Source organism: Aethalodelphis obliquidens, unplaced genomic scaffold, assembly GCF_003676395.1.
Source record: "Aethalodelphis obliquidens isolate GAN/ISIS:26980383/991018 unplaced genomic scaffold, ASM367639v1 scaffold8, whole genome shotgun sequence".
Classification (NCBI taxonomy): Eukaryota; Metazoa; Chordata; class Mammalia; order Artiodactyla; family Delphinidae; genus Aethalodelphis; species Aethalodelphis obliquidens.
In genome coordinates, this window is record NW_020837952.1 from 39,457,536 (window position 1) to 39,472,878 (window position 15,343).

General features: G+C 40.3%; 1 protein-coding gene across 2 annotated transcripts in view; it reads right to left on the reverse strand.

Annotated features, from left to right (window-relative positions):
* The window catches only part of FGD6 (FYVE, RhoGEF and PH domain containing 6), a 109,484-nt gene that overhangs the window by 69,777 nt on the left and 24,364 nt on the right, over positions 1-15,343 (reverse strand). Inside the window, exon 3 of one of the 2 annotated variants that reach the window (XM_027107214.1) lies at positions 605-758. In XM_027107214.1, coding sequence (XP_026963015.1) covers positions 605-758 — 154 coding nt within the window. The remainder of the gene's footprint in view (positions 1-604; positions 759-15,343) is intronic. The other variant, XM_027107215.1, reaches the window with a different exon arrangement.

Below are 15,343 nucleotides of genomic sequence, written 5' to 3' on the forward strand. Positions count from 1 at the left end.
GGACCAGGGCTCGAACCCGTGTCCCCTGCATTGGCAGGCAGATTCTTAACCACTGCGCCACCAGGGAAGCCCTATACATGTTTAATGTGCATAAACTTTCTTGACTTACGAAGTGTTTTGGCAACTATTATCCTGTTTGAGCCTCAGAACAACATTACAGTCCCATTGTATAAACTGAGAAATTGAAAATCAAAGAAGTTACAAAAGAAGGTCTCTTCCTATGCTTCTACACCAAAGACTTCTTCTTTTAGAAACTGCTATCACCTTCTTTCCTTGAGTTATTAGTTGGCTAAAGCCACATTTGTGGCCCATCCTGGGCTGATGTACATAGGACTACATGATATGCATGACTCTGTACTAATCTTCCACTTAGCACTATCATTTTCCCTTTATCAGGATTTTTAATTTTCTTTAACACCTTTATTGAGATATAATTTGCATTCCATACAATATATTTTTGCACTTTTAAAATGTATAATTCAATGGTTTTTAATATATTCAGGGTTGTGCAACCATCACTGCAATCTAACTTCAGAACATTTAGAACAGGGATTTTATGCCTATCATGTTAATAAATATTACTTCTGAGTTACCAACAACATACTTGTTTATCTTCCAGCAGGTCAGGCTCCCCTTTACTAGAAGCAGAGCTGACATTGTCTTCATCAGAACTGTTGATGACTTCTTCTTCATCTGAAGGAAGGTCACTAAGATGAAGGTCCAGATCATTGGGTCCCTCCTGGGATGCTCCAGAACTGCTGCAATAGAGAGCATCTCATTAGTCACCTTTGAGAACAAGGAATGCTACCAAAAACAAACTATGTGATGTAAGCAAGGCACATCTAAGGGATTTGGAGGGATAAAAAGAGTCAGATCAACCAAACTCTCCCTTCCCTTTCCCTATCTCAGTTGTCCAAAACCCAAATTACTTTTGGGTTTAAAATGGATCATCTTGAAAAACATGCATTTTTACAAAAAACTAGTGAATGTAACATAAAAGAAGCAGACTCACAGATACAGAGAACAAACTAGTGGTTACTAGTGGCAGGGGGCAGGTACAATATATTGGGTGTAAAATAGACTCAAATGTATTATACAACACGTGGAATATAGCCAAATGATTTGTAGTAACTGTAGATGGAAAGTGACCTTTAAAAATTATATAAATTTTAAAAATTAAAAAAACCAACATGTATTTCTGTGATAGGAAGGTGGGTAAGGAGCAAGTTTCCCAGCTGCCCCCAACCTATCCCTTAACTCTAGACAATCAGGTCTCTACTAGCACAAACCAAAAAGCCTCACAGGAGGTGAGCTGGGTTACCAACCATGTTCATGTTCCAACATTAGAAGAGGTGCTGCTTCTTTGGGCCTCAGTGGTTTGCTTTTGTTTTTTTTTTTAAAGCAAGTAACAAATCTACAAGGACTGGGAGGTAATGATGATCATCATAATGTACTATTGTGGACATGTGCCCATGCCCATCTCTCTGGTTATCACCAATTGCCTTTCATGTAACCACATCACAAGACATGGGAAGGAATGAGGATGGGCACAAATTCTCCAGTTTACTCCAGACCTGCTAAATCAGAAACCCTAGAGGTGCAGGACCCCTAAGTGATACAGGCTAAAGTTTGAAAACCCCTGTGCCAGGCCATTTACCAACTGCTTCTCGCCAGCCTGTCATCAACAACATTTCTCAGATCTAACATTTTTTAGATCTCTTGAATCTAAAAGCCACTGTTGCAGTCCAATCTGTGGGGGGAAATTCCATAGGAAAGTTCCCAAGAAAGGCAACAGAAATAATTCTTTCTAGCTTTAGTTGTAAAGAGTCAGGAACAAGTTGCCTGTAGCAACTGCTTTCCTGTCTGCAGTCAACAAGAATACCTGCAGAGGACTTCCCTTGTGGCGCCGTGGTTAATAATCCACCTGCCAATGCAGGGGACACAGGTTTGCGCCTGGGCCGGGAAGCTCCCACATGCTGTGGAGCAACGAAGCCCATGTGCCACAACTACTGAGCCTGCGTTCTACAGCCCGTGAACCACAACTACTGAGCCCACGTGCCACAACTGCTGAAGCCCACGTGCCTAGAGCCCGTGCTCCACAACAAGAGAAGCCACGACAATGAGAAGCCCACGCACTGCAACAAAGAGTAGCCCCCGCTCGCCGAAACTAGAGAAAGCCCGTTGGCGGCAACAGAGACCCAATGCAGCCAAAAATAAAGAAAGAAAGAATACCTGCAGAATAGAAGAGTCAGGAAAAGATCCACAGAAAATCGTCAGGGGAAATACTCAGGCAGAATAAAGAGACAGTTGCATTTCACTCTAGCAGGTTCCTTTCTCAGGTCATGGGCAGGTCACTCAACTGCCAAGCTTCCTACAAGTTATGAGAATTTCTACTGGGAATCTTAAAAGCTGAAGATAAATTTTCTTCCAGTTCCTGAGTACACATTGTAGGATACAGACTTGCCTCAGAAGCCATGCCTGGAGGCTGACAGTTACACAAACTAGTTGGATGGAGGCAGAATGCCAAAAGGAACACTTCCTTCTGGTAAAGATGGGGTTTCCTATTACTCAGTGGCTGGGGGCCTCAGGGAATCATATCACAACCTCAATTAGGTGGGTGCATATCTTATCATAGCTCCCCATGACATGGAGAAGACTCACTCCTGGGGTGGGGTGGGGAGGGTGGAGAACAGAAGCTTTCTAGTCAAATCACTGGCAAGATTCGCTTGTCTCTGGGTTCAGGGATGGGAGCCCAACCCAGCTGGGAAATTAGTTGATTTAGATGACTGACAGTAAATGAGAGTTAGGATGTACAGACTGCAGGATCCATCCATATAAATAGAAGAAAATATACCTTCAACCTGTTTTTATCTTAATTCTTTATCTCTTCAACTCTAAAGAGATACCCTGAAACTCTGCTACTCAAAACATATTCAATCTATTAGCAGCTTCAGCATCACCAGGAAGCTTTTTAGAAAAATAAAACCTCAGTCCCTGTCCCACCCCACTGAATCAGAATCTGGTTGTAACAAAACCCCAGTAATTTGATTTTTTGGATCAGCCCATCTGTGAGCTCTTTTGGACTCAACAGTGTAAAAATTTCGAATAATCAGTAATAGGGCTGTGGCACCTGTGAGGAAATGTAGGTTTATTTTGTCTAAAGAGCGCTGAGAGGTGTTTCCTGGATCAACATTCGGAGAGCTATTATTAAGAAGATAGTAACCAGTTAGTTGCCACACCCATTTAGGGATATAAATGTTTACAAAAGTTAACAGTTAAGAACAAGGGGACAAATAAATAAATAAATAAGCTTTAAATATTAAAAATATGGATCAAAACATACCGCCATAAACTTTGGGAGATTTTAGTTCTGAAAATCGCTTACCTACAGAAAACCTTCCCTGACTGCCCCCTCCCTATCACAAATTAGTTTACCTGGCTTTTCTCAATCCTATGTGATCTTACTCAGTGGTATATTTGTTTCTCTCATGAAAATGTAAACTCCCAAGGACAAGGAAATTCTCTTTTTCAGTTGAATCCCCAGCATACTACTTGATATGTAATAGGCACACAACAAATTTTTACTGAATGAACAAAATGATATTAGAAACCAATGTGTATTGTATTTCAGAACTTCCAATAGTATATATGGTAGTGGTGATCACAAAGAAGGGTTTGGGGGGGAATACTGGAAAAACTGTATGGTTTAAAGGAGAAGGGACATCTGGACATCATAATCAATGGTGTAGAAGTGGGAATGTTGGTATTCACAAAACAAACAAAAACATTTTGGCTACAAGTGGAATCTCCTGTAAGTAATTAATAGAAAACAAGCTTGGAGAAGACGACAGGTGCCAGGCTGTCAAGGAGCATGAACAATAGCTAAGGTGTTTATACTCATCTTGTAGGCCTTCAACAAGGACACTCAAATCTTCCAGTAGACCTCAAAGATTTCCTTACTATACCTCCAAGCTTGTCACTACCACACTTCTTTCTTGTTAGTGCCAACAGAGATGAGAAGGGCAGCTCCTCGGTCAGTCAAGCTTTGTAAGCACAGCACCTTCCACCCCACCCCCCACCAACCAGAGGAAAGGATATCCTTGTTTATTAGCATCAGTGAGATCACCTTGATGATCTCACAGCTTAAGTGGAAGCTAAAGGAGCTCCCCACATACCTGAATGGTAAACAGTAGAAACCAATTATGATTTCTCAAGCTTAGGAGGGAGGAAAGTGAGTACAGCAAAATGCGGTTTTAAGAGTATTAATCTTATAACCCAAAACCAATGAACTAAGGGTGAAATGGAGGTAGGCACAGTGACAGAAGTGGAGGAAGATCTAGGAGTTAATTTCAATGGTGCAGGCAGCCTGTGCCAGGGTGGCTACATCAGGAATTGAGAGGAAGGGTTGTATGTAAGAAGAAAAATCACCAGAGCTAGGGTAAAGAGGAGGGGGAGAAACTCGAGTCTTCCTTCGAGGTTTCGTGAACAGTCACCAGCAAAATGAGGGTGACATCAATCGAAACAGAAATATGTCAACAAAGGATCTGATTTTAAAGGAAAGGTAATGGGGTCAGCAATAAAATCAGGAAAGACGGTACCTAGTATCCACATACATGTTCAGCTCTAAATAATTAAACAGAAAAAAACTGTTGATTAATCTATTTTCCCATATAACTGTGAACCGCCTTCTAAGCCATCTAATAATTTTAGATTCCTGATAATGAAACATGGATTCTTTACCTATGCCGCTCCTCCATTCCTTACACTTCCTTCCCACTGTCAGAAGATAAATCCTAATACAGTCTACTTTTAGGGTTAAAGGAACAGGACATAGTGTTTCCTGCACACTTTCCTGCCTAGTTATTACATAATTTGATAAATGAAGTAGAGGACAGTAAGCTGCAACAACAACCAGAAAGAGCCAAAACTGGGTTCTCCTTCCCCAGCCCATCCTTTCCAAGTCAGATTTGCTTCTAACAGGGAAGAAGCCTGGCTTCCAGAAAATACTATTTTTTCCAAGTACACGGGGATAAAAACAGAGACAAGTAAAGCCAGAAGTAAATTTCTACTCATTAGGCAACTGTCCCTTCAATTCCACATGCCAAGGATCCTTGCATTTAGAGTGATGATTATTTACTGCCATCACTTTTTTTAAAAATTACTCGTTATTTTCTTTTTCAAAAGATTTAATTTTATTTATTTTTGGCTGCATTGGGTCTTCCCTGCTGCGCACGGGCTTTCTCTAGTTGCAGTGAGCGGGGGCTACTCTTCGTTGCGGTACACGGGCCTCTCATTGCGGTGGCTTCTCTTGTTGCAGAGCGCGGGTTCTAGGCGCGCGGGCTTTAGTACTTGCGGCACATGGGCTCAGTAGTTGTGGCATGCAGGCTCAGCTGCTCTGTGGCATGTGGGATATTCCCAGACCAGGGATCAAACCAATGTCCCCCCGCACTGCCAGGCCGATTCCCAACCACTGTGCCACCAGGGAAGTCCCAAAAATTACTTATGTTATTTTCTATATATAAACAGCACATCTTACACTGGAAGTATATCAATTTCTATTTCAGGTAAGATGTCACATCAAGGATGATCTCATTTTCAAAAGAAACTGTCTTTTAAAAAATAATCCATTTCCTCGAAGAGTTTTTAGGAACATAAAACCTTCACAGTGCCAAGCCAGGCATAAAATTTGCCAGGTTCAACTTGTGAAACTCTATTAAATTAAAGAGTCCAGCAAGGGGAGGAAAGAGGCCAAGGATGGCACAAAAAGGAAAAGGGGAGCAAAGTTAACTGAAGAATGCGTTCAAAGCACTGAAGCCTGTTCTCAGTTGTTGACAAATCCAGTTATCTTTTTCCTCTCTTGCCTGTGATTTTATTCTGAGCTCCATTTAATTCCTCCCAAATGTGAAGAAAGAAGTTCATTCCAGTATTCTCACCTTCAAAGTTTCTTTCTCATTTCCAAGTCACAACATATAAATCTAAACTTCTGGCATCTCTCTCCACCTCTTCTTTCTACTCCTGGACCAAACTGAACAGAACCTGCTAGTCCTCAGGATGTCAAAATTCTTTTGCAAATGCTGTCTCATTATGACTTGGTGATTACATGTTTCCTTTGGCTGCTTTCATGTTTATCACAGAATGAGTGGGAAAAACTACCAAGGAAAACTTGAAGGATGAACAACACTCCATGGAAAAATTAGCAAAAAAATTTAAAAATAAGTTCTGTATTATAATATGCCAAGTATATAAAATAGGTTTACAATTTTCACTGGAAAATTGTTTCTATTTAGTTTCCCCAGAAAACTTTTTACTCTTTTACTTCAATTCCCTTATGGAACTGCAGATTCCAGTGTCAGGTTGAAAACCATGCATCAAATCAACAAAAAACAATTTAAAAACCATTCCTCTTCTTATTTTCAGGTCCTCTTCTCAATTATGCAGTACATGTGGAATTTTCTCTACTGCCTACTCACATGATTTTCCTAGGAACTACCCCTAAAATAAGCAAGTTTTCTCTCTACTTCTTTCAGAAAACATGGCACAACTTGGGAATCAGCCCTACACAGGCATTTTCATCCTCTAATAAAGCGAGACTCATATATTCATGTCATGTTTTTACATTTTCCAAACGCAGGATCTTGCATAATTATTACTATTAATTTTTAATTTATTTTTACTTTATTTTATTCTTGGCTGTGTTGGGTCTTCGTTGCTGCACATGGGCTTTCTCTAGTTGTGGCGAGCGGTGGCTTCTCTTGTTGTGGAACACGGGCTCTAGGCGCATGGGCTTCAGTAGTTGTGGTACGCGGGCTCAGCAGTTGTGGTTCGCGGGCTCTAGAGCGCAGGCTCAGTTGTGGTGCACAGGCTTAGTTGTTCCGCAGCATGTGGGACCTCCCTGGACCAGGGCTCGAACCCATGTCCCCTGCATTGGCAGGGGGATTCTTAACCACTGCGCCACCAGGGAAGCCCACATAATTATTTTAAGTCCATGCAGAGCCAGGGTGACAGAACATAAAAGCCAAGAAATAACACAGAGTCTGAAACAAACTTATCTGACTTCAACAAAAATCAGGTTTATCAAGTGTGACCCTCTGTGCTGAGAGGTAAACCAAATCATCTGATAGGTCTTCTCCATTACTAGCTGCTTTGACTAAAAATAAACACTGATGCTTCCATAATATGTAAGACTATAGATGGCTGATGTTACGACAGCTGAAGAGCATAAATCCCCACCCCCCTTCCCTCCACCCCCTCACCCCAGTATCTTAGAGTGCCTAAGGTTTAGGGCAAACTTTAATTTAAAAAATTAATGATTTAAAAAAAAAAATTAATGATTTTATTATCTTGATTTCAATAAAAATATATATATAATTTAACGTATATTAACTTTTTGGAATTAAACATTTTGATTAATAACCACAGAATAGGGACTTCCCTGGCTGTCCAGTGGTTAAGACTTCGCCTTCCAATGCAGGGTGTACAGGTTCGATCCATGGTCAGGGAGCTAAGATCCCACATGCCCCATGGCCAAAAAATCAAAACATAAAACAGAAGCAATATTTTAACAAATTCAAAGACTTTAAAAAAAATGGTTCACACTAAAAAAAAAAAAAAAAAAAAAAAATCTAAAAAAAAAAACACACAATACAAATAAATAAAATCACTAAAATAAGGGATAGCACAGCAGGAATTTGTTACCAAAAATAAGTGTAAAAACAAAAACTTGCAGTGTAAAATGTACACAATTAGTGTTTTTACTCATTGGTTCATTAATTTTAGAGGTGTTAACCACCAAGCCTTTAAAACTAGCAAGCTGCAATTCTATGGCTTCAAAAAGAGAAAACACAGAAAAATATCCAGCATCCCCTGAAATATAGACTAGAGGATTATTTTAAAACTGGCTTTGGAAAAAAACAAAACAAAACAAATAAAAACACCACCGCCAACAACAAAAAACCTGGTTTTGGGTGACTCTGTAGGAAGGAAAAGCAGACTTTAGTGATGAACTTTGAAAAACAGGCCTGCTTAATATTACAGGGGCAACTTCTACCCTTATAAATACCATTACCATCCCCTTCCCCAGAAATGCATTTATTACTAGGATTCTTAAAATTGTACTCTACTGACAAAAACAAAATCAGGATAAGTACCTGAGGCTGCTATTTAAAATACAGTCATCGAAGAAAAACTCTGAAAACTGGTTAAAAACCAAATGGAATTCAAAATTCCTTAAAGTAGAAGAGAACCTACCCAGATGTTCACACCCACTTTATGTAAGCAGATCTTGGAGTCAGTAAGGTTTAAGGACAAATAAGCAGTTTTAAAAGGAGTTTCCATCAATGGCCATTAATAGGAGACTGGTTAAATAAATTGGGCACATCCATACAATGAATTACTAAACAGCTGTTTAAAAAATGAAATAGGTCTATGTACAATGATACAGGTTGCTCTCCAAGAATACTGCTAGATTAAAAAGTCAAGGCACATAGCAGTGTGTATCCATCTGTGTAAAAACACACATATATATGTGTGCATGTGTGTATATACATATATATGTATGCATATAAAATGTAGACACACAGGCAGGCAAACACAAATATGCTGATAGATATCTCTAGAAAGAGTCAGAAGAAAGTGATAACAATGGTTGCCTCTGAGACGGTGGTCTGAGATAAGACAGAGACTTCATTATTTACCCTTTGGTGCTTTTACGATGAAAACATTTCTATTTACTTTTTCAAAGACAACACACACACACACACACACACACACACACACATCCCACAAACTCAGAAACTTTGAAAAGTTTTATAAAAGATGGTTCAGAGCACCAACTCTTTAGAGATAGCTTATTTCTTCACAGGGAGATGAGAATTATATTTAGAAAAAAAAAGAGAAAGAAAAGGAAGTAAGGAAGAAAAAGAGAAACTCCTGTTCCTTTCTCCCCACACCCCAGGTTTAGATTTCTGCACTTTTTTTTTTTTTTTTAACCGCCATAGTGCTGTCAGGGTTGTAGAATTCCTGGCCTGGATCTTAATTCCCCGACCAGATATTGAACCCGTGTCCTCTGCAGTGGAAGCACAGAGTCTTAACCACTGGACCACCAGGGAAGTCCCAGGTGTCTGCACATATTCAAGATTGCCTTTATTTTTTCCCTTTTAACTACTTATGTGGGAAAGTTACATAGACTATGCCTTCTCTTACAGCCTGTAAGGGCTTATTTAGGAAAGCCATTAGCATGAGTCTCTAGATAATAGGTAGGAAGACTGACCTTCTGGCTAGCCAATTGACAGCTTTAAAAAGAGAAAAAGATGTTGTAAAGGGATTGTTCAACAGTCTGTAGGGGCCACAGAGTAACCACACAACTGTTGAGGAGACCACAGTAAACAGCACCATGCTATTAGGCATCTCCCGCAGTGCTGTCTGGATTGTGGCAGAACTCCTGGCCTGTAAGGATCATGCCCTCCAGGGTTCCTGGTCCAATCTTAAGGACAAAGAAGGAGCCCAAGGCCAATCACAATCCAACAGACCCTCCTGCCCCTCAGGCTCAGCTGGGAGGTGTCTGGTTAGAGCCTGAGCTGTTCCTAGCCACAGTGGAATAACTTGTTATAAACTTGCCTACTGAAACAAGGACTAGCTAAAATAAGTACCAAACATTTAATTACCAGCAATTTTGCTTTCTTAGGGGGCTTGAGGAATGATTCTTTAAAATGCTCTTCAAGAAATATAGATAGAAATTTGTAATACAAATAGAAAAGCATTCTACTGAGCTAAGAATTGCCTCCAAGTAAAATGTATAGCAGGTTCCCAATCCACTTTTCTCATTGTGGCAAAGATGGTATTTATTTTGTTTAAAAAATTTTTAAATGTTTAAATAAAGTTAGAGATATTGACCCAACATCATTTCTTCTCTTTACCTCCTCATTACGTAATGTGTAACTCATTAGTACCAGACCAAATAAAGGCCACTAGAAATAATGAGGTTGGGAAGAATACATGCAGACACTTCATATTTAGACATACACACGCATTTATTGTACCTATATACATATATTTTCACATATCTATTTTATAATATTTAATAGATATAAAACTACTATGCCATTTATTTCAATAAATATTTACTGTGGACTTATTATGCATCATTTTTTAGGGGTTGGATGAAGATAATCTAATAGAATTAGTCATAGATAATGTTCAAACTGTAAATGCTATTGGTTGCTTTTCTTTTCACCTGCTAATTGAAACTTTCTTAAACTGATAAAGGCAAAAGGAATCAGTATAACCACAGTAAGTAGGGTAAAGGCAGGGACCATTTTCTAAACAGAGAACAACTAAAAGTAAGTGTATGCTAAATGCTAAAGGCAGTGCACAGGCACTAAGGGCTACAGAACCAGAGAAAGAAGTAGCCCATGCAGACTGGGGCAGTCAGAGAGATGGCAGGGTACAGGCACGTGGGAGAGAGGACTCCAGTGAATGAAAGGAGAAGCAAAGGCCTCCTAAGTGGGAGAGGACTGGAGGAGCAAAGCTCACAGCTTTACTGTGAGCAAAGGCTTGGAGGTAGGAATGGAAGTGATGTGGAGGGTGATGACGGGCGAGAGGCGAGTGCATTTCTGTATGATGAGAAGTTGGAGATTCACTAGTTAGAAAGAGGTTCCTACTGCTAACATGGCTGGCAAGCAGGCAAGACAGAAGAGACACCATCCATCCATGAAGGGAGCTGGGGATCCAAACCCAACCCCTCCCCTTGGCTTCATCAAGTTCTAACACTAGAGCAGGGAACCTAGCGGGGGAGTCAGGCTAGGGGAGTGAGAGTGGGTGGCAAGTAGGAAGAGATGAACAGCTCCCCCTCTGACTACCATCTCTAACAGGGTGGCCATGTGTTTCTGTGTCCATCATTGTGTCAATCATCACACACCACATTGCTTCTGCTAATGTCTCTTCATCATAATCCTAAGTCACTGAAAAGGTGGTGAGACTTTTGGAAAATATGACCAGGCCCTCTGCCCATGCTCTTGATTGTGACTCAGTACAAAACCACTATGGTGTTCTGCCTTGACATCTGGGGAAAACCAAGAGGGCCCAGAGGGCCTAACTACAAGCTGCTCTTCCCGCTCTGCTCCCTCAGATAAGGTCCCCAAGCCAAACAACCTTCCTTACCACAGGGACTGCTCTGGCTTATCCCTGAGTAGAGGATTTTAATTCCTTGCCAATGTGTGGAATTAGTCAAACTAGTCAATCACATCCTCCCCTGGAAACCAAGGGTCACCTCATCCTCTTGATACTACAAAGTCTGCCTACTACAGCCCCTGGTGGTTCCCTCTGTCCCCAAGTGCAACCTCCATGTGGCCCTGTGTGGCATGCTATGTCCTCCCCCCCTAAGGTGTGTGTGACTGACAAACTGCTATCAATCTCATCTGTCCAGTGTCATGTGTTTGACCATCCTCAACCCTCCCTCACCAACAGAGTGAATAGGACATAATTAAAACAACCACCAAAGAGGGTGCCATTTTCTGGGATCCTTAAGTACAAAGCAGGTGCACTGGTGGTTTCTAATAGGATTATCCTGAGAAATCATATCGAAGGGTATATGAACTGAGCTTCATGAATACCTAATTATACTTTGCATATACATCTAAACAGACTCTGCCTGGATAAACTCAAGCCATTCTCAAGTTAAAGGTATTACTGTTATGTGTTACAGAAATATGACATAGTCCATGTTACACAAAATTAAATGTTACATTACATATAGACTCCACTATAATAAAATAGTGGGGAATTAACAAGGAAACCAGTAGTTAAACCAAAAGGACATCTGCTTAGAGTCCTAGATCTTATTTTATCCAAGCCTACTTGAATGTTCCCATTTTCTAACAGGAACCACAACCTGTAATTCGGATTTCCCACTGACATGGAAAAAGATAGTAGGCTTCTTGGGAGCCCATAAGTAGCTAGAGAGGGGAAGGTTAAACTATCGCTCATGAATAAATCAGTCCATTTCCTTATTTAAAACCATATGTGGGAACTTCCCTGGTGGCACAGTGGTTAAGAATCTGCCTGCCAGTGCAGGGTACACGGGTTTGAGCCCTGGTCCAGGAAGATCCCACATGCCGCAGAGCAACTAAGCCCGGGCATCACAACTACCAAGCCTGCACTCTAGAGCCCGTGAGCCACAACTACTGAGCCCAAGCACCACAACTACTGAAGCCCACGCGCTCTAGGGCCCATGCTCCACAACAAGAGAAGCCACCGCAATGAGAAGCCTCTGCACTGCAACGAAGAGTAGCCCCCACTTGCCACAACTAGAGAAAGCCCGCGCGCAGCAACGAAGACCCAACGCAGCCAAAAAATAAATAAATACATTTAAAATAAATAAATAAATAAAAGCATACATGAACAATTCTATTTACCATTTCTCTTCCTCAGGCACTATCCACAAAATAACTGTCTTAAAGGTCTACTCTATACCGCTATGAATCATCAACAACCGCAAAGACCCATATGGAACCCATTTCTTTCTCAGAGTACACTGGGAATACACGTCCATTTTTCCAAGACTGAGAGGCTGCAGACAGCATCAGGCAAGGACATGCGTTTTGTCCTCCACTCTTAGCATCAGTGTATCTTTCCACTAGTTACACTGTTGACCAGCTCCTTGCTTATCTTTAGCTGCCTTGATTGGAAAAAAAAATCACAACATTTCTATCAAACTTGTTACCCAATCTTCTAAAGCCAGAGTCAGAGAATACAGAAGGGAAGTAAAAATAAACATGCATTCAAGAAGGGAAGTAAAAATAAACATGCATTCAAGAAGTGAGATAAACAGATTCACTTCTAACAGGGTCACAAACATTTCGTCATAGTTTCATACACTTCTAGAAGTAGATGCTAGAAATGCTCTGCTTTGGAGCAAAACTGCCTGTTTGAATCTTAGCTCAGCCACTTACTAGCTAAGTGAAACTGACTCTTAACCTCACTACGCCTTCATTCCTCATCCATAAAATGGGGATAATCATAATGCCTACCTGACAGGGCTTTATGAGGATTAAATGAATTAATACAAATAATGCTCTAACAATGCCTGAGACATAGAAAGCTCACTTGCCGTGTGTACTCTCTTTCTCCTCATATATATATTTAGGGGGTCATCTTTAATATTAAAAAAAATAAATTAGTATTCTAGACACTTAAAGTCTAGACTTGTAGCAAAAAAGACAGCAGAGAGAAGCTTCTGCATTATCAGTCATGTGAAACAGCTCATCACCAGCGCACACTTCTGAGTAAAGAACTCCTCCAGTGCACACGTCTGAGTAAAGAACTCCTGTAGTGAGATCATGTGAGCTGTGGTTTTGCAGGTCACTCCTGGGCTTCCATGTTTAATTCCACTGCTTCTTTGTGGTAGCTTACTACCTGTACAGTTAAGATCCAAAGCTCAGAATAATAATGGTTTCACGCCTATCACAATACAGTCTCCTGTTTATAAAAGAATTTCCATCACCAACATAAATGACTTAAAGGTATCCTGCTAGGTCTCAAAATACTTTTTAAAGTATCTTTCTAAAACCTAGCTTTGGACTTCCCAGGTGGTCCAGTGGTTACGACTCTGTGCTTCCACTGCTGGAGGCATGGGTTCGATCCCTGGTCGGGGAACTAAGATCCCGCATGCCACGCAGCCAAATAAATAAATAAATAGCTTCATCCCTCTTTGGTACATAATGATCACAATGATGACAACCTCAAAGACCAAACAGGCTGAAATGGCCTATGAATGACATAAGAAGCAAGTGTCACTTATGGAATGAAGTTGCTGATTTCTTTGCTAATATGAACTTCACTTCGCAATGTAAAGCCAAGTACCCGTACAGACTTTCATATGGGACTAAATAGCAGAAAGAGTCTAGTAGACAGCCCTTCAAAACACTGATCATCTGCTCTGAGCCATTAGCTAAAAGCACAAAAAAAGAAGAGAGGAGGGAAGTAAGGAGAAATTAAGATACCAGGAAAGAGGGGAAGAGGAGAAAAATAAGGAGCAGGTTAAAAAGACAAAGTGTCATCCGCTCTTCCATCTGTGATGTGTGTTACCCTGGCCATTTACTGAGCTCCTGGTGGGTTAGGCTTGGTTTTAGGTACTGAGGTGACAGGCAAGAAGGAAGACACTGTTCCTGCCAAGGGGGAAATAGGACTGACAGCCTCTGCCTTTCTCACGTACCTCCAAGATAACAATAGCCTCCTAGGGACAGAGATGAACTACCCCTAAACTTTCCATTTATCCTAAAACTTTCCATATTAAAAAGCAAACAAACAAACAAAACCCCTTCCTCTCAACTGGAATGTAGGGGGACAATGAGAGGGAAAGGAGGGAGCATTTTACTTCTCACTTTATGTACATTTGACTTTGTTTTTTAAAGGATTCTATATGACTTTTATAATTAAAAAATAATAATATGTAAAGGATTGAAAACCCCCATTCTCCCTTCTCCAAGCTTACTTATCTGAATTATTTCAAGCATTCCTCATAAACAGTATTTTTTTTTAACACTTAGGAAGGAAAGGTCAAAGGCAAGAGAAAGGATGGACTGGAGACAGTCATCCTCATCTGGACCTCCACCAAAATGCAAAAAAAAATCAGACCATGCTGACATGTGGATTACGGCAATGATTTTTAGTGTGTTTCCTGTAGACAGCTTATAAATGAACACACTTCTAACCTTCTAACCTTCTATAGTGTCTAGTGTTTCCCTATCAGGGAAAAAGATAAGTTCCCTGTAAGGCAAACCCAGGGAAGAAAGAATGTTTTTACCTTAGCATCAGGTAAGTATAGTGAAATGGAGGCTTCTATAAACTCCAACACCTCTGTTCATACTCAGATTTCACTCATGGATCCACCCCACAGAGCTTTTCCACTTTCCATTAGTGGAAAGGCCAGCAGAAATATTTACTGGAGCCAAAATTTCAATGAGTAGGCAGAGAAGACATTAATTTGTTGAGTTATAGAAGAGCCTACAAAAATACTTTGTTTCTTAACAGTGAAAGGGCTCAATATGAATTAAAGTGGCTTAGAATTCCTACCATCGAGGGCCAATCTAATGAAGCCACATTCCAGAAAATGGCTAAGATCTCATTTTAGCCTACAGTATGAAAGCATCAACAGTTATTCAAGTAACTGGGTATAAAAACATACTTAAAGTCATTTTACCATCAAAAAAACTCTTGAACCTATTAGAGCTGATGTATTTTCTTACTTTTATAGAATTTAAATTTTGTCCTACAAAAAGATTTCATGCATTTTTATTAAGATGAAAACCCATTTCTTTGATAGTCATAGAAAACTTTAACCCTCTAG